General features: G+C 36.7%; 1 protein-coding gene across 3 annotated transcripts; it reads left to right on the top strand.

Moving 5' to 3' along the window:
* The first annotated feature begins 591 nt into the window (after positions 1–591).
* LOC119083567 (ATP-binding cassette sub-family D member) lies at positions 592–25,604 on the top strand. 3 transcript variants are annotated; one of them, XM_037193311.1, is made up of 12 exons: positions 686–1,342; positions 1,413–1,551; positions 12,848–13,557; positions 18,959–19,057; positions 19,118–19,605; positions 19,737–19,823; positions 24,077–24,361; positions 24,429–24,588; positions 24,661–24,798; positions 24,858–24,947; positions 25,072–25,197; positions 25,258–25,604. In XM_037193311.1, exons 3-12 carry the CDS (start codon positions 12,911–12,913, stop codon positions 25,373–25,375), a joined length of 2,238 nt encoding a protein of 745 aa, XP_037049206.1. In that variant the 5' UTR covers positions 686–1,342; positions 1,413–1,551; positions 12,848–12,910; the 3' UTR covers positions 25,376–25,604. The 3 variants fall into 3 exon arrangements, with proteins under 3 accessions (XP_037049205.1, XP_037049206.1, XP_037049207.1); XM_037193310.1 differs by having other exon boundaries at positions 592–1,551; XM_037193312.1 differs by lacking the exons at positions 686–1,342; positions 1,413–1,551 and adding an exon at positions 7,648–7,839.

The raw sequence follows: 25,604 nt of genomic DNA, 5'->3' as shown, positions 1-25,604 counted from the left end.
TTGTTTAGTCTGTGGTGAATATCTGATTACAATGGGAAACGCAGCATAATTGTCGATCCCAGCAACGCAAAATTGCTCGTGTGTTTTCGGCCTTAACGTTCTAGGCAGTTAAAAATAGAGCACTTCTGGGCCACAAATAGCTTTTTTTTACAAGAAAATCTGCCTTGACGATAATTTGTTATTTTGGTCAAATTAGATTTTTCTTATAAAAATGTTAGGTGTCAAGGTGTCCCAAAGGTTACAGTTCCGCGAAATGTTCTAATGTGACTAATATCGTAAATCAACGTTTCGTTTTTTTGACTGATTCATGCATAATATTGACTTTCTTAGACTATAATCCTTCGGTCATAGTTCTATTGCCCACAAACACATAGGTTTGTCGTGACAAATCGAGTTTTATTATATTCATTAAACACATCTCGGAATATGCGCATCAACCTCTTTTTTCAAACAACTGCATTTCAGTCAGCTGTTCGATTTGTTTGAATGAAATACATTTTTTTTCCATTTCAATCGTCGCTTTGTTTCGTCAATAATGTTCGTTTTTTTTGTTTGTTGATAATTGTTGTTAATTCACAACAATACAACGATGTATTTTATGGTTCGGTTTGACGAGTCATAACAGAGATAAGAGACATACAATATTGTATATAAATATTGTTCAAGTGAATATATTCAGAGCTCCAGTCATGTAGAGTAGGTTACAAACGAAAGATGAATTATATTCGTCTCTCGATTCACATTGACGTTTTTTTTTTAATTGAAATTTTTGTGAATGTTTTTTAAGAAAAACTTGAACTTTATTACTCGGTTCCATTGTGTATGATAATTGAAATTACAATTTTGTTTTCAGAGTGATGTGTTGCTAGAGAATATCTAAACTTTCGTTTTGCGTTTTTTTTTCGGTATGAAAACATGTATACAATTGTTGTGCTAGGTATCGTTCTGTAAACAACGAAACGTACATCGTGAGATTTTGATGATATTCCATCGAGAATACATATTTATGAAAACATTAAAAAGTTGTGAAATTGTTTCAGTTGTCGTTTCGGCTCGTAATTCTTCTTCTTCTTCTGTTATATTAACAAAGAAAAGTTCGAAAAAGTATCACTAAAGATACAATCAACCGACCCAGTCACGGCATTCGTTGTAGTATAGTGTGGAATACAACTCGAGAAGAGAACTACAATTCGTTTGTTATGAAAAATTATCTATTGCATTCTGTGTTGATCGTTGCATTCAACAGATGACGTAAAAACAGTACGTTATTAACTTTCAATTACCAGTCCATCGAAATATCTGCTGTGGTAAAGCTGTTGTATATTATAACGCTGATCGGTGTGTGAGTGTTGCAATATAAATGCATAAAACCGTTCGTGCAATTTATGAATATTTTGTTGCATTCTGTGCAGTGAACAATTCGATAAATCTGGTTTCTGTTGGTTGTGGCTCTGTCATTTAATGTACATAAAATATACTTTCGATTAAAAATAAAAAAAAAACAGCGAGCAACTGGAAGTTTCTAAATTGCAACATACAAAATTGCGTTTGGTAAGTAGGATGATAAAAAAAAACTTCAGATTTCAGGTTAGCTTGCCGGTGCAATATTTATTATTGAGCACCTCGATTATGTTCAGACTCAAAAATAGCAATGTCTTCATTTGAAAAATTACTTTTGAATAACTGAACGAAGATTTCATTATTTATTTTTTTACTTTACTTTTAGTTTTAATTTCTGGTTGACTGAGCCGACCTTACTCAAAATTCAAAATTGTGCCATTACTGAAAACAGGCAAGGAGTTTACAGTAGACTCTATAGATCATCTTCAAGATACGGTACTTTCGAACATAACCTCACTTTAGTTTCGTTAAATGTTTCGTTCATCAGGCAAGGCCGTAGCCTAATAAAACATCCGACTTTTCTCAACGTAAACGAATCAAATTTTATTTAAATCTTTCTTCATCTACGGTTCGCCTGAAACTGATTAACAATCATACTCTTTCATGTCAACAACTGTTCTAGTTAACAAAAGGATATCGGCATTCGAATAGTTAATTGACCTGTGCCAACTACTCGGTTCCCACACAACCCCCTCTTAACAAAACATTTGACCTCAAATGTGTTCAACCACACAGCCCACTTTACAAATATAACGAATGGTAAATTCACAAATGTAACGAATGATAAATCCAAACACTTTTGCCATATTCATCGCCATTGCAACGTTTCATGTTCACATCAAAATCGTCCACATTCCTCGTATATTCGAAACTCAAAATTATCCAAATCGTCGCATCGTATGATCCGAAAATTATACAACCAGCCTTGCCGCACGATTCCGATTTACCAACCAAATCGAAGTTCAACATATTAGCGACAATTGTACTGCAAATCACTGTTCGATCTGTTGTTTGTTGTTGTCTCGCCGACCTGCTTATTGTTTCGAATTGTATACACCACGTTGCTGTCGATTCGATGTTTCTGGAACTTTCAAAGTTCGTATGCCAACTTTAAAATTACTTTTTCCGTCGCGTTGCGTGTTCGTTTTCTTTCCAGCTTCTTTTCGTCCCATCTCAGTCTTTACTTCTTAGCAGTTGTTTGTTATCTTCATTTCGATTTGTTCGACGTAAATCCACTCAGCATTCACCCGGACTCTTTGCGATTTGTTCGGCGTAAATCCACTCAGCATTCACCCGGACTCTTTGCGATTCTTTTCTCCACGTGCTTCTTTTCATTTAATTTCGGTTTTCTATTGTTCAAAATCGTCTTTACACAATTCACTTTGCAAACTTTAAATGGATTTTCTCAAATGTCTTTTAATTTTTCTCACAATTTACATCCCTTAAAGGTCCAAAAGCGGTTGAGCCCCCATATAGGATCAGGCAAGGCCGTAGCCTAATAAAACATCCGACTTTTCTCAACGTAAACGAATCAAATTTTATTTAAATCTTTCTTCATCTACGGTTCGCCTGAAACTGATTAACAATCATACTCTCTCATGTCAACAACTGTTCTAGTTAACAAAAGGATATCTGCATTCGAATAGTTAATTGACCTGTGCCAACTACTCGGTTCCCACATTCATACATTTGTATGCGATTTTTTTTAACGTGGAATCATTTCTTGACGTGGATGGCATTTCAAACGTCGTTGAAGATGATCTATACAATTTTTTGAAATTTAATATGGCCGATAGTACACTTGGTAAATTTTACGGTAGTGCAGAATTTGCAACAGCTGTTCTTTTACCGATGACCGAATAATTGAACACACTGAGACCAATGTTTGACATCCGGTGAACTCTTATCTTGACTCTTATCCGGTGAACAGCTGTTGCAAATTCTGCACTCCACTGAATTTAGGTATGAGGGATTCTTCTGAACAACAGAAAACCGAAATCGGACGCATTTTCTATTGGAATTTTTTATATGTGCCCAGTAAGGTATTCGACCCCAGAAGCCAAGACCACTTTCAAAAAAATTCTTCGCAGCTTGTGTGGCTAGTGCGAGGTGAACAAAAACCGAAAACTTGAACTTTTCTTACAAAAATTTCTTCAGTTACACGAGCCGTACTTGGTCGTGTGGGGTGTCATTAGAAAGGTAATTGCATGTACTTCCGCGGAATTCCGGGGCAAATAGGGTCGTATTGGGTTTAAAATTCATTCACACTGAGATAAGTACAGTTGAAGTTTCTCGAGGTACACGAAACGTACATGGTCGCGTGGGGTGTCATTAGAAAGGTAATTCTTCGAAAAAATGTGGAAGCCATTTCAACACTAATTAGCTTAGAATTAGTCCCTCTATCCGTTGCGATAACAATCTGTATTCAAATTGACTCGTCGGTCCCGCACAGCCATGAGTGCCGGTTCTCCAAAACAGCTGGATGGATCCGCGAACTGAATGTGGTTCCTTATAGTACTCGAGTCCCTCAATAAGAACATGAAAAAAAATCAGAGATGGTAACGCGACTCTATTTAAGTTTTATTCAACCCCACCGTGTTCTAAATTGTCAACGGAGTGGCACTAACGGCTCAACTAATATTCACCAATATAAATTATAGAAACAAAACTGTGTCAGTTATTATTTTTTATTTAAATGTGTTTTACACTTGGATGAAAATTGAAGCGAACATGTGAATCGTTGATAACATTATGAATTAGCTTGAACTTGAATTAAATGTGTGATTGGGATTGAGACTCGAGATCACGTTATGCTTAAAATTTGATTGTAAAACGAGAGCAATGTAAATGCTTGTGAAAACCGGTGGTATCACAACAAAATTACGATAACTTTTATTTCGTATTTTCTTGTTCCATTCATATTACATTTTTTATTGACGTCATTACCCTTGCAATTACAAAAATAAGTTGACCTTGTCACACAGAACAGTAATAAATTTTCTTTTATAAACTCTGGATGGTTAGTGCAATGAGTTTTTGTTTTTAAATATTTTTTTATTTTGTTGTGAGAAGTTTCATCATCACCAATTATTATCCGAAGGCGATATTTATATGTGATATCACAGTATCGAGTAAAGAAAGTATTATTTGCGAAAGCACATGACATTAAAATTACCTAGATTAGGACGGTTTATGTACCATTTTGATTACTTTTCTATCCAGTCTAGGTCATCCTATATGATTGATGCATCAGTATACATTAATATACAAAAGGATTGTTTGAATAAAGTTTTGTGACGGAAACTTCTAGAGACTTGAAACTTGGCATATTAACATGCTAAGAAAAATTAGGAAGAACGTGAGTTATTTTCTTTCATTTTGTCGTAGATGCATTCTTTAAACGGACAAAGATTTGTAACGCGTGAAAATTTGTGAAATTATGAAATACCAAAGCACCTAGCAGGGTAATAGAAAAAAATAAAGTAGAGTACTGAATAATCCAAGTATGCGAATATTTCCATACCTTTTTTTTCATAATGTCATTGCAAAATTACCATTAAAACACATTGAAGTTAATTGCGGCTTGTCAACTTTCTGAACCCTGGACTTTACTTAAATAGTCGAGGAATGCCTCCAAATAAATTTCTAAAAATCTAGAATTCCGTTTCGGATTTTTAGAAATTTATTTGGAGGCATTCCTCGACGATTTAAGTAAAGTCCAGGGTGACGGAAGTTGACAAGCCGCAATTAACTTCAATGTAAGACTGATAATGGTATTATTGGTATCAAAAAACTACTCTATTTGACGTGTAAAAACCTCTATTACCCTGCTAGGTGCTTTGGAAATACCTTTTCGGGTAAAGTTTGTATTTGACGTGTGAAAATATTTTGTGGCCCCACAGTTATACTCGCAACAATATGATAAACCAATTCTCTTGTAGTGCCAACATATTTGAATTTCCCGCGCTTCGTAAAATACGAGCACACTTAATATGAATTGTCAATTAAACTGTCATTCAGATGGTCATTCACATCTAGAACATTCATGATTGTACTTTGGACTTTCGCATTCGTATATAAGACCGACATTTGTATTGAAGAGCATGAGATGATTCACAACTCTTATCCAGTACGGATCAGATGAATATCAGCTCGCATCGAGTTCAGTATCAATAAATATTATTATTGTTGGTGGAAATATTCCGTCTTTCATATATCTCTTCCACACTCTAACTGCCTTAGTCCTATAGGCTTGTTCCAAGTAACTATAAACACGAATTTTGACTGGCTGAACGAACACGTTTTCATCCACAGAGATCTGTTTTCATATAAATATCGATGAGGTCATGTCTCCGTGGATGAAATTTGACAATTCGTATGGCCTTGGAACAGCACTATACATAACATTTTTCGCGAATACCGCACCATTCTACTTCTTTGCAAAACAATATTTCACGCCGTAAGTGTGCTTAAAATTTGAATTTTAAGTGAACGATTCGATGAAAAATTGAACCGAAAACAACATTTCAACGTTACGTTCAATGACGCTACGTTAGAAAGACCTCCGCTCTTTTCATTATAAATTTCGACCGCACTTACGGCGTGAATTTTACATTATATGCGGCTTCTGTGTCAACTTCCAAGGGCTCTAACCCCCTAAACGAGATCATTTAGACCCCATTTTTTTGCCAAGTGTCAATATTGAAATCACGCCCGAACTCCTCTCAAAATTTCATCAAAATTGCTAGATCCAATCTCGAGATTGAAATTGACCACAAGCAAGCAAACAAAGGCTGGGAAAATTCATCATTTCAATATACACACACGGAAATCGACACCTTTTCTGTTCTTGTGATTTACTTGAGTTTTTGATTTCTCCATGTCAAAATTCATGCAAAATTCACAAAAAACCGGTAAACGACAAAACAGAAAATGTGTCGGTTTTCAAAATTCCGTGTGTGTAGGTCTCGGTCAAATCTTAATCTTAACCAATTTTGACGTGCGAATGGCCATGTGGACTCGCACCACGGCGCCTTGCTAACGAATCCCGAGCGAAGCCGGTACTCCATTAGTAGTTTATAAAATGATTCAATCGAAAGTCTAGTGTAAGTCTAGTAAGCACATATCGTAACTTGTAAGTGTAACTCCTATGCAAGGCCACAAGTTCAATGTATTTTTGACGAGTATGAATCCCGACGTGGAGAACTCTATTCCCACCACTCACTCGTCGATTTAAAAATTTGGAAGCCGGTTTCGTAATGTATTTTCCTTTGTGAAAATGAACTTTCCGTCCCGAGGGAAAAGTCTTTCCCTCCTTCGGAAAACGTCATACTACACTCGGGAAATAATTTGAGTTAAAGTACCTCGGGATGAAGCCCCCATCTGGATATATATACTATAGTAATAGTATGTTACGTCACTGTTTGTAAATATTTGTTTAGGCAAGTGTGAGGTTTGCGGAAAGAGCCGAAGGCGAGTGTAGTAATCACACGTGCCTAAACAAGCATTTGCAAGCAGTGATGTAACACATTTTACATGTTTGTGGACGGTAAGTGCATTTTCCCTGTCACAAGCAGTGATGTAAAGTGCACTTTACCGTGCATAAGCATGTAATATACTATTACATAATTAACTTGTCACAGACGGCAAGCATATGACCAGTATTATTATCGGGTCTATTATTTCCACAATCCAAAGTATTTTTAAAAATTGATTTCAAATCCTGTACTTCAATTTATTTAACATGCATTTTACTATATAAAGGACAATATTACACAATGTCATTATTTTTGTCGTCGTTATCTATAACAGATGAATAACCGTGTGTGACAGGTTAAACAACGTAAATGCATAATTTCATAATGAACAAAGCGCCATTTACATTGCCGTATCACGTAAATGAATTAACACTTGCCACGATCTGTTAACGGTATTATCAATGGAAAAGGTCATGAGCACTCGTTGTACGTTCGTTTCTGCTATTTTTAATAAGTTTAGCATTGATTAGATTATTCTTATTAAACGTAATAAATCAGCTTACAATCAAAAACAATTGAAAAAAAGCTGTGATAAGTACATGATTTTTTGCTACTTTGGCCATGCTGTTGCTGATAATATAATCAGCATCGATCTGACGCGTAGCAACATTAAAATACAGAAATGATTTCGAAGTTAAATTTAAATTTATCAATTCAGTGTAGAGCTGTTGGAACCTTTTTTCCCCAATATTTTCGATCGTAATTTAGTTTGAACAGTGAACACCTGTACACACCTGTAAATAATAGAACAGGCATTTCCGCAGAAATTGATTCGTGTTTAAATGTATTTTAGTTAAAAACAAAAGCAAGTTATTTTAGAAAATTTTATACAACTAAGACATTTATTCAGAAGGGGTTATCGTCACGTATCAGCAACATTCTTGTGTTTAAATATAAAATTGTGAGTACAAATTAAGCAAAATGGGATTCAGTGGTGCTGTTAACTTTTTTCTGAGTCTAGAAAAACTCGAATATTCTTCCAGTGAATGACCATAGCTTAGGGCATAGCAAAGCACTGAAGCTGGTTAAGAGAGTGCTTAGTTCTGAGTGGTTTTGTAATAGAGCTGTGCGGGCAGCCCAAAAAATTGGCCCGCCCGATGCCCGCTCTCGTCCAATAGCACCAGGCACGGGCGGGCCTAAGTTTTTCGGGCGCGACATCGGGCAACTAAATTTCGGGCGGGCATCGGGCAGGCATCGAAAATTGGTCGGTCGTCGGGCTAGAGAGGGCTCACTAAATTTCTCAAAAACAACATCTTTTTTGGATACAATTCATACAAAGAAGGAACAAACAAATTAAATTCGACGAAATACTGCGTAATGTTTTGGTAAAATTGCATAAACAAGGCCCCCAGTCACAGCTACTGAACAATTTTGGTACTATTTTGCTTGTATTAGGGTCAGGTCCCTTGACTAACACTTTTCTAAATGTATTTTTGACGTATTCATAAAAACTTGTCGCGTTTAATACATAAGATATTTACTATATTAATGACTCCACGCAGATGACAGTAAAATTTGACAAAAAAAAATTTCTTGGAAACCATCGAGCGTAAGGTGGAATGATTTTTGACCACTTTTTGAGCTCTCAATTTTCTTATCAATTTTCAATTTTCAAGATTTTCAATCAACCTCAAATCATAAATAAAATATGACTCGTGTAGATTACGGCCCTCGCTTCGCTCTGGCTGTAAACTTCCCACTCGTATGAGCTGTCTATTAAAGTGGAAGCATTATAATTTGATCGATTCTACTCATTTAATTCATTTTTAAATAATTGTAGTTTTTCAAAAAATCATTTCGAAAACATTACAGTATAAAAGCTTACACATGCGCATTAGAGCTGAACGCATTCACTTGAAATGTGCCGAGTCCTGACATTTTGCTAAACCCTTAATGTCAGCCCTTCCAAGTGAGGGCGATGAGAAAATTTTCAGTGTATTTTGGTTCAAAATTAAGATGTGAAAATTTTCAGTGCATTTTGGTCCAAAATCAATAAGAGAAATTTTTCAGTATATTTTGGCCCAAAATTAATATGAGAAAATTTTCAGTGTATTTTGGTCCCAAATTAAGATGTGAAAATTTTCAGTGTATTTTGGTCCAAAATTAAGATGAGAAAATTTTCAGTGCATTTTGGTCCAAAATTATTATGAGAAAATTTATTTTGGACCAAAATACACTGAACATTTTCTCATCTTAATTTCGGACCAAAATACACTGAAAATTTTCTCATCTTAATTTTGGACCAAAATACACTGAAAATTTTCTCATCTTAATTTCGGACCAAAATACACTGAAAATTTTCTCATCTTAATTTTGGACCAAAATACACTGAAAATTTTCTCATCTTAATTTTGGACCAAAATAAAGTCGGAACATTATAATTTGATCGATTCTACTCATTTAATTTATTTTTAAATAATTGTAGTTTTCGAAGAAATCATTTCGAAAACATTACAGTATAAAAGCTTAGACACATGCATTTGAACGGATTACCCGCAGGTATACCGCTAGTAAACAGCTCTAGTGCGCATGTGTAAGCTTTTATACTGTAATGTTTTCGAAATGATTTCTTGAAAAACTACAATTATTTAAAAATGAATAGAATCGATCAAATTATAATGCTTCGACTTTATTCTGTTCAATTACCTTTTTGTTACGTCAGATTATGATTTACATACACTACGCAACAAAATAAAATTTCATCAAAGTAATCTTTTTCGATTGAGGCTATAATCAACAGTGTAAAATCCCGTTTTTCTCGGATAGCTTCCAGATCCTTAGTCCTACATAGCCCATCTTCGAACTTAGCCTCGGGTTTTTAATTCCACGTATTTAAAAAAAAAGAATTATCCAAATTGGTTAAAAATTACTCAAGTTATCGTGCCCTCAACGATTTTTTGTTACCCACATTTAACGTTTTTCATAGCATTTCATACATTTTCAATCACAGTGAACCTTTTTGTTACCCACATTTTTCGGTATTTTCTGGTGTAAGACCCTGACTTTCAGTCAAGGGAATTATTGGGCGGTCATCAGGCGGGCGCCAAAAACTTGAAAAGAAAATGGGCGGGCATCAGGCGGGCGTCAAAAAATTGTCAGGCGTCGGGCGGGCGGGCATTTATTTCACTGCTTAACATCGGTCACGGGCGGGCGGGCATAAAAATTAGGTACGCCCGCACAGCTCTATTTTGTAATTTTTCGTAACGTACTAATGCTGCAATAAATTTATTCTTAAAGTTTGTTTGAGTTAAATGACGTCTTCTCTTTTCTCATAATTTTTTGGCACATGCTATTTGCACCCGAGTGCAAATAGTCAACATGAACATTTCGCATGAAATCATATTTCATAATGTTAACGTACCATTCGACTGCAAATAGCTCATACATTGACTATTCCTTCGTTTCAACTAACAAAAAAACATGTTTTTCAAACAAAAACTTCATTTCGTTAGATTTGTCAAGAAAATAATTTCAGTGAATTACGTTGAATTGTGACAAAACAAAAATAATCAATATTTTCTCTTTCGACGCGTTCCGGCGTTTTGTGGAAATTGCGTTTCCTCAAGGTCTCAGAAGGGCGCCTAAATGTAGCGCATTTCGACAAAGGCTACTCCTACCAAACTCCTTCCTTACAGTTTGTAGAAGGATGAATTCAGTTGGAACAAACCAAACTCCTTCCTTTCAAAGTTTGTAGAAGGATGAATTCAGTAGGAACGAACCGATTTCCTTCCTCACAACGTTTGTAGAAGAATGAATTCAGTTTGAACAAACGAAAGTCCTTCCTTACACAACTTGTAGAAGGATGAATTCAGTAGTAACAAGCCAAAATCCTTCCTAACACAGTTTGTAGAAGGATGAACTCAGTAGCAACAAACGAAAGTCCTTCCTTACACAGTTTGTTGAAGTTATAGAATTCAGTTGGATCGAACCAGACACTTTGTTTATACAATTTGCAGCGAATTGTGCGAGTAGCATTTTCGATAATATAATTATTATTTTTTTATTATGTCCGATAGCTTTAAAAATTTGGGTGCAAATAGCGTTAATATTGACTATCTGCACCCGGGTGTAAATAGTGTTCTATTGACTATTTGCACTCGGGTGCAAATAGTCACTTCGTATTTTTTTTTACTATGCTGGTGCATGTAATAAGGCTATTACATGTATAGGCAATAACCTTTACATCACTCGCATAGTAAAACGTCGTACTACACACGGAAAATAAAGTGATATCTCGTATCACGATGAGTAAAAGTACCTCGGGCTGCCGCCCTCGGATACTTTTTCTCATCTGGATACGAGATATCACTTTACTTCCCTTGCAAAGTAATGTACTATTACATGCTTTTGGTTTACCTTGGGTCGAAAGCGGCATATTACACACCTAGGGAAAACAAAAAAGAATGGTTTAGGTTTCAAGAGCATGTAATAGTAGATTACGTTGGATGCTGCGAAAGTAATTCATTACACAATTTTGTTATACGAGCAAACTCACGAGTAAGTTTTTGAGCAACAAGCTTCGAAGCTTGTTGCTCGAAAACACGAGTGAGTTTGCAAGTTCTACAAAATTGTGTCCGAGAGCAATGAATTACGTCGCAGCATCCAACGTATTCTGGTTTATTGCCTGCTCATGCGAAAATTGACTATTACACGGCTGTTCTGCAGAAATTCTACATAAATTCAGTATCTCAATAAACCAACACCAACAAAACAAAAATAAATCTGTTCTTCCGATAAAACGTTTACAAACAAATCTAGTGTGCTGACGAAATCAGCTCACACGCTACACGTCTCCTAAAAAATTGATCCCGAAAACAGCATTCGTGTTACATTAGTATTGTCGCAACAGTGGTTACAATTGCGTTGGTGACATGTTGACATTGAATAGTTTTTCGCAGTTAGTATCGATGAAGGCGCATTGTTTGTGCAATTATTTTGTTGGTCCTTTTTAATGTTTTCAAAAAAATGTGCAACAAAGTGTAGTGTTTGTACTATAAGCAAAAGCATTTAGAGTTATAAGTGAAAAATACAACGATATGCGTGGCCATAAAGTGTTACTTCGGAACATCAAAATTATTGTTACAATAAATATGGCCGACAATTCTGTGTTGCGAATTCTTCTAAAAGTATGTTGTAACCAGATTACTTGCGTAACAAGTTTTTCTGAAATAACTGTGTTCATCGATCAATATTTTTATCAAAAAAATGTTATTTTAGCGACATTTCTTACATTCTTTTTCGATCGATCGATTCATTTAACAAAAAAAAATAAAATGAAAGCAAGACAAATTTTACTTGAAAGAACTGTCAACTTGAAATGAACCCCAAATATCCCTAGTGTAATGGATCACTTTCGCAGGGGGTAAACAGCCGTGTAATAGTCGATTTTCGCATGGGGCAGGCAATAAAATCCATTACAAAACTTGGGATAAAAGTTGAAAAGTTTCGTTTTCGTGTTGTTGTTGACCTTAGCTTCGCTTCGGATCCCTCGTTTTGTAAATAAACAATGATCAATAAACACACGAAAACGAGACTTTTCAACTGTTATCCCGGGTTATGTAATGCATTTCACAAGCTTGAAACCCAAGCCAAATTTCTTGTTTTCCCTAGGTGTGTTATAGGTGAATACAGTACTCATCTGGTTTTACCACTACAACTCAGACTGAGAAATATAAACAGTTTGTTGGTATGATCGGTAGAACAGGTGAAGTAAACTTAGACACATGGTTGACATTAAACTTTACTTGGAGTCTTTCTACTTTTCCTAGATGACCGCCTACAGCTCAGTCATCTGAATATGAAGTTATGTGTAAATTGGAGGTTAATGAATCAATTTAAATCTGTTAATGAAACTAATCTATAGATGCCATTTGTTTGTTCTTTTAATTGACATGTCTCTCTTATTGCAGGAAATATCAACGGGGTCACTATGATCATTAGCGATTGTTAGCATCAGCGAATTAAACGGCAAAATGACTGTGGTATCAAAATTCGTTGACGATGCAATCCACAAATACGAAAGTCTTGGATATTCAAAGCTTCGTCTGTCCCAAGGAATTGTCGGTGCATGCTTATGTGCGTACGTTGTTCGGCTCGCCTATCCAGCTATTAAAAAACAAATAAATAAAACCGGCCAGGACGCAAGTGCCCAGAAAATTATCGACAATAATGGCAACGATAATTCAACAAAAAATTGCCAACACGAGGAATTAAACAGCGACGATGATAGCTGCCAGAATGAGGAGTCATTGTCCGTATTAGATGTGAAACAGCAAATCGAAAAAGCGGAGAAATTGTTAGCTAATGCAAACCAAACTCCGAACATTGGTTTGAACATTGACTTTTTACTGCAATTGAAACGGCTGCTCCACATAATGATTCCAAAGCTGGTTTGTCGTGAAACTTGTATATTGGGCGTACATACAGTGTGCTTAGTTTCCCGTACTTTCCTAAGCATTCTCGTCGCTGCAATGGAAGGTGCCATCGTTAAATATATCGTTCGGAAAGATGTGCGCAATTTTGCAATAATGCTGATGAAATGGTTCGCCATAGCCATTCCTGCTACATTTGTTAACTCTATGATTCGATTTTTGGAAAACAAATTGGCGTTAGCTTTTCGGTAAGTTTCCAATCGGATTTTGATTTTTATTTGTTTGTTAATTTGTTATTTGATTGATCGCTTAATAACCAAAGAAGGTGGTGCGACAGGAGGCATTCGATAATTTATGTAAGAGACTATAGAGCAGAACAATTTTTTGCTGGCAAATTATATCGTCTCTCTATAAAAACTCAATCAATGTGAGAACCCTTCCGTAGCAATGTACGTCAACACAAGGTATGGTCGAATGTCAAACTTTGTATGGAGCGGAGGACATAGCGATTTCATATAAAGAGACTCACCTCTCATGAGAGGTGAGTTTGTTTATATGAAATCGTTATGTCCTCCGGTTTGTATGAACAGACCATACCTGGTTTATATTGTTCCATCGTCCGCGCTCCTATGTTATCTTGTTCGATAGAGAAATGTTTTGATTTTTGACGACTGAATATTATTGGGTGGCGAAACTTGTAGAACTAAATTTTTTTTCTTGGATGGTTTTAGTGTAAAATTTAAAAGTGAAATATATCAGTAACTGGATATTTTTGATGGTTGCACCTGAATGTGAAAGGATCAATAACTACAATGTCGAGAACAACGTTTTCTTGGAAAATGGAAAATTCGTAAATCCGGAAAAACCGCTAACTTTGAACACAATTCCATGGATTCTAGAAGAGATTAGGAAATAGCACCGTTTTGAAAATTAAAGCAATTTAGCGAAGTTCAACACAGAGCAATTTTTTTTAGTGACGTACGTACTTTCAAGGAAGATTCTAAGATTGGTACCGATTTGGCGAATGTCATCCCTGAGACAGGTCACGACGATCTGAACAAATTTCAAACTCTGAGTGCCAATCCGCTGACGATTTTTCTGGAGCCTGTGACGGTTAGTGAAGTGTCCACGATTATCTTGTCGATGGACGTTGATAAAGCTTTGGGATTCGACGATGTTTCTGCGGCGTCGCTCAAGTGTTGTGTGTCTGTCATTTCCCCTTTTCTTACCGAATTGTTCAACCTGTGTCTGTTCCATGGCGTCTACCCAGATGACTTAAAGATCGCTAGGGTGGTTCCAATCTATAAGAAGGGTGATTCTGAGGACATGACTAACTATCGGCCGATTTCTGTGTTGCCAGCGGTGAATAAGATTCTTGAGGTTATTGTTCAGCGAGCGCTGGTGAGCTTTCTTAAACACTGTAAATTTTTCCATACCAGACAATATGGATTCCGAGAAGGCAGTGGGACACACACCGCTTTGTTCGAGCTGATCAATATGATCAATGGGGAGATTGATGACAGGAAGGTTGTGTCTGGTCTCTTTATTGATCTATCGAAGGCATTCGACACAGTTGTTCATAAGTTGCTTCTCGCCAAACTTGAGGCTGCTGGCGTTAGGGGAATAGCACTCAGTTTGTTGAGAAGCTACTTGAGCAACAGGAAGCAATGCACCGACTGTAACGGCGTCAGTAGTGGGTTGACCGACGTTACCATAGGTGTCCCACAGGGTGGTGTTTTGTCCCCATTGCTCTTCATCATCTTCGTCAACGATTTCTTCGAATTGCCGCTCAAATCTTTGCCATTCAGTTTTGCTGACGATACTAACATGTTCAAGTCTTCTGCTCTCGTTGTAGACAACATCGCAGATCTCTCGGATGACCTCAAAGTCGTTTCCGAGTATTTTCGCGTCAACAAGTTGACTTTGAACTTGAGTAAGACTAAGCTGGTTCACTTCCGCAAGCCCCACGTGAAGGTCGATGACTTGCCTGCCCTTACGTTTAATAGCGTGACGATCGAAACGTGTTCCTCGGTCAAGTGTCTGGGTTTGGTGCTGGACGAGCATGTCGGTTGGAATGAGCACTTTGTCAATGTTAGTAGCACCGTCTCGCGCGGCAGTGGTGTTATTAAGAGGTTGCGTTTTCTCCCGAGAAAGATCCTCAGAATTATCTACTACTCGACTGTGCACCCTGCGTTGACGTACTGTATCGGTGTGTGGGGTTCCGCTAACAAGAGCATGATGGATGAGCTCCAGGTCTTGCACAAAAGAGCCCTTAAAGCTACTCACAAGCTTCCGTTGCGCTTTCCGACTAGGCTTCTGTTTAGTGCCGAGTTTCCGCGTATGCTCACAGTTTCTAAGTAGGGAATGCAATCCCGGTACCAATCCCGGTACCAATCCCGGTACCAGTACCGGAAAATCTCAATCCCGAATCCCGGTATTGGTAAAAAAATCCCGAGATTAGTACCGAAATTTAAAATTCATTTTTTTTGTACAAAATCTTGATATAGATCAACTTGTATGATTCAAACTACTATGGCAATATAAGAGAAACATTGAAATATAGGATTAATAGACGTTTTTCTCTCATGTCATATTATTTGCAAACACAGAAAAATACATTTCTGCAACTGCGCTGAGAGAAGTGAACTTTTTCATGCCTACTTTGATGAGCGTGATAAGGGTCTTTTTTCACTTCTTTTCGCAACTAGTTTCAGTTGCGAAAATAACTATTTTAAAACTATGCCTAGCCGGAATTTGTCAATAAGTGTTTAAAATCTTTCTGACAGTAGTTGAATTTGTTTGAGAAGGGGGGGCAACCGCTGCCTTTTTTTTATAAAAAGCATATGAGTGTCTGCTGCGATTTATATTTTCAAAGGCAGCGTTCTCAAACATTTTTCCTAACAAATCAATTAATTTTTAAATCACAAAACCTAAAAATTTGCGATTGTGACGACAACAAGTCCCATAACCTATACGTTCAAGATTAAACAATGACACGTTGAGCGCATTTCGCTTTTTTAGAGCATTTTTCCAAAGAGAAAATTGAAATTTTCAATGTGACTTCTACGCTGTTGCAAGCATAAATTAATATTAATTTATTTCATATGGAGTGGGATCCTCGAGCGACAGCAAGAATCCCGCTCCATATGAAACACAATGCTTTATTGCATGAGAGAAAACGAGACAACAACATGTAGCGTGAATGACAGCTATCGAGTAATTTCTGATTTAGAACTCTTGACTCATAATCGAGAGGTCCCGCCTCGGATCAACAAAATTCACACGAAAACTCTACTTTTCATCTTTTTATCCCTAGTTATGTAAAATACTATTTCTGTCACAGCATCACTCGAATGCAATAGAGTTAGTTACCCGGCCTTCACACAGCGACAAGTATCGAATTTCTTTTCTCCTAGTACAAATTTGATATTTAGAACAAAAGAAATTCGATACGTATGTCAATGTACCATTAAAAAACTTAAAAAAAATGAGAATAAAATGAAAATAATTTCTTTTATTGATAGCTAATCGATATCTTTTCAGTACCGAAAATCCCGGTACTGGTACCGGTACTGCGTTTCTCAATCCCGATTCCCGGGATTCAAAAATCGGTACGGGATTGCGTTCCCTAGTTGGAAAGCTGGTACTTTCAGATATTGTCGGCTGAGCTTGTACGTATAAGAGGGACCTGAGATAAATCGCTAAGTAGCACACTCCTTCCCAGAGACATTTTTTTCTAAATAAAATGAGATACTTGAGCTTTTGGAATATTACTTATCATTTTAACCGATTACTAAGGCGAGAAGCCTTCGAAGTGCTCCCAACTCTAGAACTCAAAGATGACATCAGCTACCATCCGTTTTTTATATATTTTTCTTATATTTATGGAAAGTGGAATGTCTCTACAGGTCAGTTCCTAAAATTTCTGAACTCCTTAGTGGCCATCTTGCTCCCACACCTTTCAGATTCTAGTCCAATCATCAAGAAATGTTTAGTTTTGACGAAAATATTTAACTTTTAAACTTTAAGCTAGAACCGGTTTTTACCGTTATTTACCGGTTCAAAAACACAAACAAAAAGTAAAAACAAGAATAGACCGGCTATAAGCCTAGTGAGGTCTTTTTTCTTTCTCTCAATTTTCTCACTTCTCGAGATACCAACTACCAAATACGTGAGTTACAAATAGGCAAGCAGGAAGAATAGTTTCTTCAGTCGATATCCAGCTGTTGAACAGTAAACATCGCCACCATCGTTCTATCAGTTTCGTAGTCAACTACCAATTTGGTATTCAACTACCAAACTCAACTATTCAACAACCATTTTGGTATTCAACTACCAGTTTGGTAGTCAACTACCAAATTATCGAATTATAAATAGGCAAGCAGCCTAAATAATCTCATCAGTTGGTGTGCAGCTCTCAAACAGTTAATATCTCTACCACCTCTCTATCAGTATGGTAGTCAACTACCAAAAATTCAAGCTTTAAATAGGCAAGCAGGCAGAATAATTTCGTCAGTCGGTGCGTAGTTCTCGAATAGTAAACATCACTTCCCCAAAAATTACATTTGGTAGTCAATTATAGCCTTGGTAGTCCAACTACCAACTACCAAATTTTCGAATTGCAATGTTAACTGTGAGCTATCGGTGATCAGATTACAAATAATTATTATTTGCCTGGTGTTGATATGCTCATGGTGGCTTTGCAATTTTGAATTTCAGCTGGCAACTACCAAAAATCTACCAAAACTATCAACTACCAAATTTTCGTTTTATAAATCGGCAAGCAGGTAGAATAATTTCGTCAGTCGGTGCGTAGTTCTCGAATAGTAAACATCTCTGCCGAAAATTACGTTCGGTTGTCAGATACCAACTACCAAATTTTCTAATTGCAATGTCTGCTATGAGCGATCGGTTATCAGATAACAAATAATTATTATTTGCCTGGTGTTGATTTGCTTATAGTAGCATTGCAATTTATCATCGTGGTAGCCAACTACCAAATTCTCGTGTGGAAATAGACAGGCAGTCAGAATAATTGCATCAGTCGGTGCAAAGCCCTCGAAAAGTAAACATCTCGCTGGTAATTAATTCGGTTGTCAACTATCACCGTGGTAGTCAACTACCAAATTTTCGAATTGCAATGCCAACTATGAGCGATTGGTTATCAGATAACAAATAATTATTATTTGCCTGGTGTTGATTTGCTCATAGTAGCATTGCAATTTTGAATCAAGGCTGTTATCGTCTCATTTTTTATTTGTGACACAGACACATGGACGGACAGACAGACGGACAAACAGACAGACAGACAGACGGACAGATGAAGTGTCCACAAAAGGTTTTTTTTCTAAAAGAAAAAAGACCTAAAAAGTTTTGATTGGGCTCGCCCCCCAATCATATCCCGTCGTCAAAAATCATAAAGTTCTAAATAGAGCAGAACGCTTTTTTCGACAAACCCAGACTACGAGTTTTGATTGCTTTCATATTTTTATCGCGTACGGCAAGCTCTCAAAATTTCATGATAGCGATTGAACTCTATAACCCACAATCCTTATCGCTCGATTTGTGTTCCAAATATTTATTTTTAATTTACAATACGAATAATCACTCAGTCATTCAGTGACACTGATTTATAAATCCTATTTCCAGCACTCGCTTGGTCAGCCATTCATATAAATTATACTTCAAGAACCAAACCTATTATCGGGTATCAAATCTAGATGGACGGATTGAGAATGCCGACCAAAGGTAAGTGTCTTTAGTCAATTTCACATTTTCATAAATCTACCAGCTCAATATGTTATCCAGACTCACCGAAGACATATCAACATTTGCCAGTTCAGTTGCCCATCTGTATAGTCACTTAACGAAACCATGTTTCGATTTGATGTTAATTGGATTAGCGCTGATGAGATCTTCGCAAAAAATGAAAGCAAACATCATATCTGGTCCGCTGTTAGGCTTTGTGGTTATATCTACGACCGCTCACATACTACGCGTTGTATCGCCCAAATTCGGTCAATTAGTATCGGAAGAAGCGAATCGTTATGGCTACTTGCGACACATTCATTCCAGAATTATCACAAATGCCGAGGAGATAGCATTCTATGGCGGTCATAAGGTGGAATTACTTCAGTTACGAGAAGCATACAATCGACTTACCAGTCAGATGAATACAATATTTTCACAACGACTGTGGTTCGTAATGTTGGAGCAATTTTTCATGAAATATGTTTGGTCCGGTACGGGAATGATAATGGTATCGTTACCAATACTCACCGCTAGTAAGCAAAAATGTAAGTTTGATGAAGATGTTCGTTTCTTTCTGTGAGAGTAGCTTACAGTTGACTTTTTCAATTGGCTTACTGTTCTCTTAAGCTGACTCTCAGCAGTTAATTACGAAATTTAAGCAAAAGAAACTTTTTAGCCAGTGACGGCGAAGGTGGTATCAGCGATCGTACGCAATATTTGACAACAGCTCGTAACCTTTTGCTTTCCGGTGCCGATGCAATTGGTAAATATGTTTTCATTCTCAGCTAAGGTTTGTGACAGAACCATTGTGGTCGTATGAGAGAGCAGCATCAACAGTAAGAAAAAAAATTCTGCTGTTGATGTATACAGTGTTTAAGGAGAGCGATTTTTGACCACTTTGTTTAAACTGGTCTCGGGGTCACACGTCAAAATGAGAGAAATCACATACAAATTTAAACTGGGCTCAACTCTCAATTTCTTTTTTCATTGATGAATATTTGACAGCTGACCCCGCGACCAATTAAATTTAACTGGTTTTCGCTCTCCTTAAACACTGTATAGAGTGTTAAGAGAGAGTAGACATTTTGACATATCACCCATCTAGCTCAGTTAAATTAACTAGTTTTTGACGTATCGAGATCAGTTAAATTAACTGGTTTTTCCCCTGTCTTTACGCTCTTTCAACACTGTATAAGCAAGTTCGTATTTAAAAAGAGTGCGTAAAAAGCGAAATGAATTTCTGTGCGAATTTAGATGCAAGCAGCCACGGCAGAGTAAAATAAACCAGGCAGGAGCGGTTCATTTTCGAAACGTCAAATAAGGGACCTAATACACTGTTTGAAAATGAACTCAAATGAACACTGACATAAATTGAAAAATTTTATTCGCAAAAAATATATGGCTACTAGTCAGAGCCTAATATTTGGGAATTAATTCTCTAAATTCCCAAAATTCCCAAAAATTACCAAAAATTCCCTAAATTCCCAAAAATTCACAAAAATTACCTAAATTCCCAAAAATTCCCAAAAATTCCCTAAATTCCCAAAAATTCCGAAAAATTCCCAAAAATTCCAAGAAAACAACAACAAATATTTCAGAACATATTGAATATAATATATTCAGTAAATTGAGCTTAAGCGGCATATCGCCAAAACTGGAGGTGATGGTGATAGGGGAACAGGTGGTCTCCGATTTTAATGAGTGATAGATTCGTCTTCAATTCTAGAGAATCGTATCTTTCATTTTTTTCGAACATTTTTTTTAATTTTCGGTTAAAGTGTTCAAAGGTGAAAGCATGTCAGAGGGTACCGAAAACCCTTTTTCGGCTATAACTCAAAAATAATTATTTTAAGAGCAGTCTACACTCCGACCTTCTATGACAAACATTTTCGATGATAACTTCTTATTAGAATATTTTTTGAAAAAAATTGGTTTCATCGTTTGGTGCCACAACATATAAAGTTTCGATAGCCACCAGAACAAACCGCGAGCCTTTTTTAATAAAAGTTTTGTAATAAAAACTTTTTATATTTTTTTATAGAATTTAATTAAAACGAGCCATCAGAACAGTCGGAGCGTTTGCTGCGACTGAGCCCCGTACAAACCCGTATATCTATTGCGTACGTGACCCTAGTGCGTCTGTCACCCTACTTTGACCGTAAGCCTATGCGCCGGTTAAAGTAGTTAAAGTAAAATTATTATGTAATGTGTACATCTTATAAATTGCGCATAGCGCAATTACGAAGCCCCGTACGACGTTCCTTTCAAATAAAACAAAAATTTCAAATAGCCCTAAAATCTTAATTTATTGAGTATAAATACACATAGGGCCTAGTATCGGCCTCAGTCCGAGGATCCAATTTTTTTTTTCAACTACATTCTATTCGGCCTTTGATTACCTTCCAAATGAAACAAAAAATACGGAAAACGGATGAAATTTGCTCGAGTTATATGTAAAATACACATAGGGCCCTAGTAGCGGCCTTAGTCCGAGGACCCAAATTTAATTTTTTTTCAACAACATTCTATTCGGCCTTTGATTACCTTCCAAATGAAACAAAAATTACGAAAAACGGATGAAATTTACTCGAGTTGTATGTAGAATACGCATAGGGCCCTAGTAGCGGCCTTAGTCCGAGGACCCAAATTTAATTTTTTTTTCAACAACATTCTATTCGGCCTTTGATTACCTTCCAAATGACACACAAATTACGAAAAACGAATGAAATTTACTCGAGTTCAATGTAAAATACACATAGGGCCCTAGTAGTGGCCTTAGTCCAAGGACCCAAATTTAATTTTTTTTGAACAACATTCTATTCGGCCTTTGATTACCTTCCAAATGAAACAAAAATTACGAAAAACGGATGAAATTTGCTCGAGTTATATGTAAAATACACATAGGGCCCTAGTAGCGGCCTTAGTCCAAGGACCCAAATTTAATTTTTTTTGAACAACATTCTATTCGGCCTTTGATTACCTTCCAAATGAAACAAAAATTACGAAAAACGGATGAAATTTGCTCGAGTTATATGTAAAATACACATAGGGCCCTAGTAGCGGCCTTAGTCCGAGAACCCAAATTTAATTTTTTTTTCAACAACATTCTATTCGGTGTTCGATTATCTTTCAAATGAAACAAAAATTACGAAAAACGGATGAAATTTACTCGAGTTGTATGTAGAATACGCATAGGGCCCTAGTAGCGGCCTTAGTCCGAGGACCCAAATTTAATTTTTTTTTCAACAACATTCTATTCGGCCTTTGATTACCTTCCAAATGACACAAAAATTACGAAAAACGAATGAAATTTACTTGAGTTCTACGTAAAATACACATAGGGCCCTAGTAGATTTTCACTTCTAAGGCCCTAACTCACGGTCCACACACCCGATTTAAAAAAACTTTTTTTTCCTGGATTGATATTGACAATACCTATCATTTGCCGTGTCATTTACATTTCCATCGTTTATTTTGCCATAAATATCACCAAAAGACCTTAAATCACTTAGGTGGCCCTAACTCACGAAGGGCCGACCCGGATATGCCCATCTTCGAACTTAGCCTCACTATTTTGACTATCTTTCAGGGAAAAAAAAAATTTTGAAATCGGATTTGATTTACTCAAGATATCGACGTGACGGACAGACGGACAGACGGACAGACGGACAGACGGCCCAAATTTTTATTGCGGATTCGTCATCTATGAACATAGGCAAACACTTTGCCCTTACCGTCTGCTTCGAATTCCATCAATTACACACGGCATCGTAATCCTATAAGCCCCTTCGTACTTCGTACGGGGCTAAAAATCACTGCCATGATGAACTCACGTACGGAAACTCTAAAGAATCGAAATGTGATATTAGGTATCTGTCAGCTGATAGGAATATTTTGTTTGTTAGTGTTGGTTTTTTGGTTATCTCGGTGATCACAATTAAAACAAACTGTCAACAAATAAAACATCCCAATTTGTTAAGTCACGAAATTGTTTTTTTTTTCAAGCGAGAGATTTTTTGAAAATTGGAGCGGCTTTTTAAACTGAAATTAAAAATTTCAAATTCCACTTTTCCAATATACATTTTCAGTGTGTTTTTGATGTGTTCATTGAAATAAAAATAATATGGACAAAGGCTCGCGGTTTATTGTCAAGATTGATGCAGTCTACGCCGAGAAAACTCAAAAGTCCAAAAAATATCATAAAAACACAAATTTTAGGAGTTTTGAGTTTTTTCGCATCAATCTGGACAATTCCAGTGGCTATCGAAACCTTATATGTTCTCTGGCACCAAACGATGAGGCCACTTTTTTCAAAAATAATTCGAATAAAAAGTTATCAAAAATGTATTTCATAGCGGGTCGGAGTGTAGATTGCTCTTAAATTATTGTGGTGTTGTACTAATGTCGGCTTTGGAGAGACCTACAAGTAGAGTATACACCCTGGCTGGTTCGAGTACATCGACAAGAATTATATCCTTCAGAGCATAATATTTGGCAACCAATTCTCAAAAGTTCACTAAAATTCAAAAAAAAATCAATTTTTTTTGCTTGTTCATAGTTTTTAAAGGTTTTTGAACTTTTCCTGATCTTCTACGAGCATTTAATTATAAAAATGCAAAGAAAAGAAATTTTTTGGGAATTTTTGGGAATTAATTCCCAAAATTCCCAAAAATTCCCTAAATTCGCAAAAATTCCCTAAATTCCCAAAAATTCCCTAAATTCCCAAAAATTCCCTAAATTCCCTAAATTCCCAAAAATTCCCAAAATTCCCTAAATTCCCAAAAATTCCCTAAATTCCCAAAAATTCCTTAAATTCCCAAAAATTCTCAAAAACGATTCCCAAATATTAGGCTCTGGCTACTAGATTATTCAGGTCCCTTGTCAAACGTCCACTCCTGCCTGGTTAACTTTACTCTGCCGTGAAGCAGCCAATACCCTCTCGAGAGTATTGAAGCAGCATGTTTACTTTAAATAGAAATGACTGCGTGACTTGACTACATACCATTTCAATTTCAGAACGCCTTATGTCATCTTACAAGGAAATTGTTTCGCTTGCCGGATATACGCATCGTGTTGCTGGAATGTTAGAGATTTTCGAAGAAACGTCCAAAGGAATTTACGACAAAACGACTGTGTGTGATGAACGTAACACAGCCGGAATACTGAAATTCGATCGTGGCCGACCAATTGCACAGGGACGAATCGTCTATGCGAACGATCCTGATGATCGAAAAATATCCTTAAAATCCGTACCTATTGTGACACCAAATTGTGATATCGTTGTGCCCAGTTTAACGTTAGGTTGGTGTTGTATGTTGTTCGACTGGTCGATTAAAAATTAACGAAAAAACAAAATTTTTCTTCAAAGATATTGAGCCGGGCATGCATCTGTTAATAACTGGTCCAAACGGCTGTGGCAAGTCTAGTTTGTTTAGAATTCTGAGCGGCCTCTGGCCGATTTACGGTGGTGAGCTATATATTCCGAAGCCGAATGACGGCACACCGTGCATGTTTTACATACCGCAACGGTAAGACTCGCATATATTTCAAAGTTTCTCTCAAGTTTGTCTTGATTCGGATTTTGTGAATTTTACTTGCAGACCGTACTTGTCGATTGGCAGTTTGAGAGACCAAATAATTTATCCTGACACCGTTGAGGATATGGTTAAGAAGAATATTAAAGAGGACAAGCTGTGGGAAATTATGAAAATGGTTTCGTTGGAGCATATTATTGCTAGGTAGATTTCAAGTGTTGTTCGTCGAGTTGGTAGGCCGCATAATTTTTCTTCTGTTCCAGAGATAACTTCGACGTTGTGCGAGATTGGAAAGATATTCTTTCTGGTGGTGAGAAACAACGAATGGCCATTGCCAGGCTATTTTATCACAAGTACGTTGTAAAGTCTAAATTTTGACTAAATTCTACATTTTTTGTGCCCTGTCCCGTCCGGCTGGCTACCATAAATTATTCAGTGACATAGAACCTAAAATCCGATCTCTTGATAAACTTTCAGACCACGATACGCTCTATTAGACGAATGCACCAGTGCCGTATCCATCGATGTGGAAAGTTCTATGTACGAGGCTATTATCAATGCTGGTATAACTCTAATGACAATCACCCATCGACCGACACTATGGTATAAGACGGTAAAAAATATGCGTCAGACGGTGAGCTCAAGGTCGTTTTTTATTCACAGGAAATTCCACACTCATGTTCTGGAGTTCGACGGCCAAGGTGGATGGAGCTTCGAAACGTTGGATAATAATGCTCAAAGAAATTCTAACACTACAACCACTACAACGGACAATAATTGAAGGATTTTTTTTTTAAATTAGTGTTGGTGTTTCGGATTGGGTAATCGTTACAATATTACATTTTAGTATTGAGTGCTGTGCTAACGACATTGATATCATTGAGTTGTAATTAGTTCAACGTTTTTGTTTTTAATTGTAACGAGTTTTCGAATGAATATGTTTATATTTTACCCTACAGCGGGGAGTTTATGTATCTTTTTGTACGAAATATACATTTATGGATATTGAA

This window comes from Bradysia coprophila, unplaced genomic scaffold (assembly GCF_014529535.1).
Source record: "Bradysia coprophila strain Holo2 unplaced genomic scaffold, BU_Bcop_v1 contig_70, whole genome shotgun sequence".
NCBI lineage: Eukaryota > Metazoa > Arthropoda > Insecta > Diptera > Sciaridae > Bradysia > Bradysia coprophila.
The sequence above is the reverse complement of the archived record's forward strand: the minus strand, read 5'-3'. Positions and strand labels throughout refer to the sequence as shown.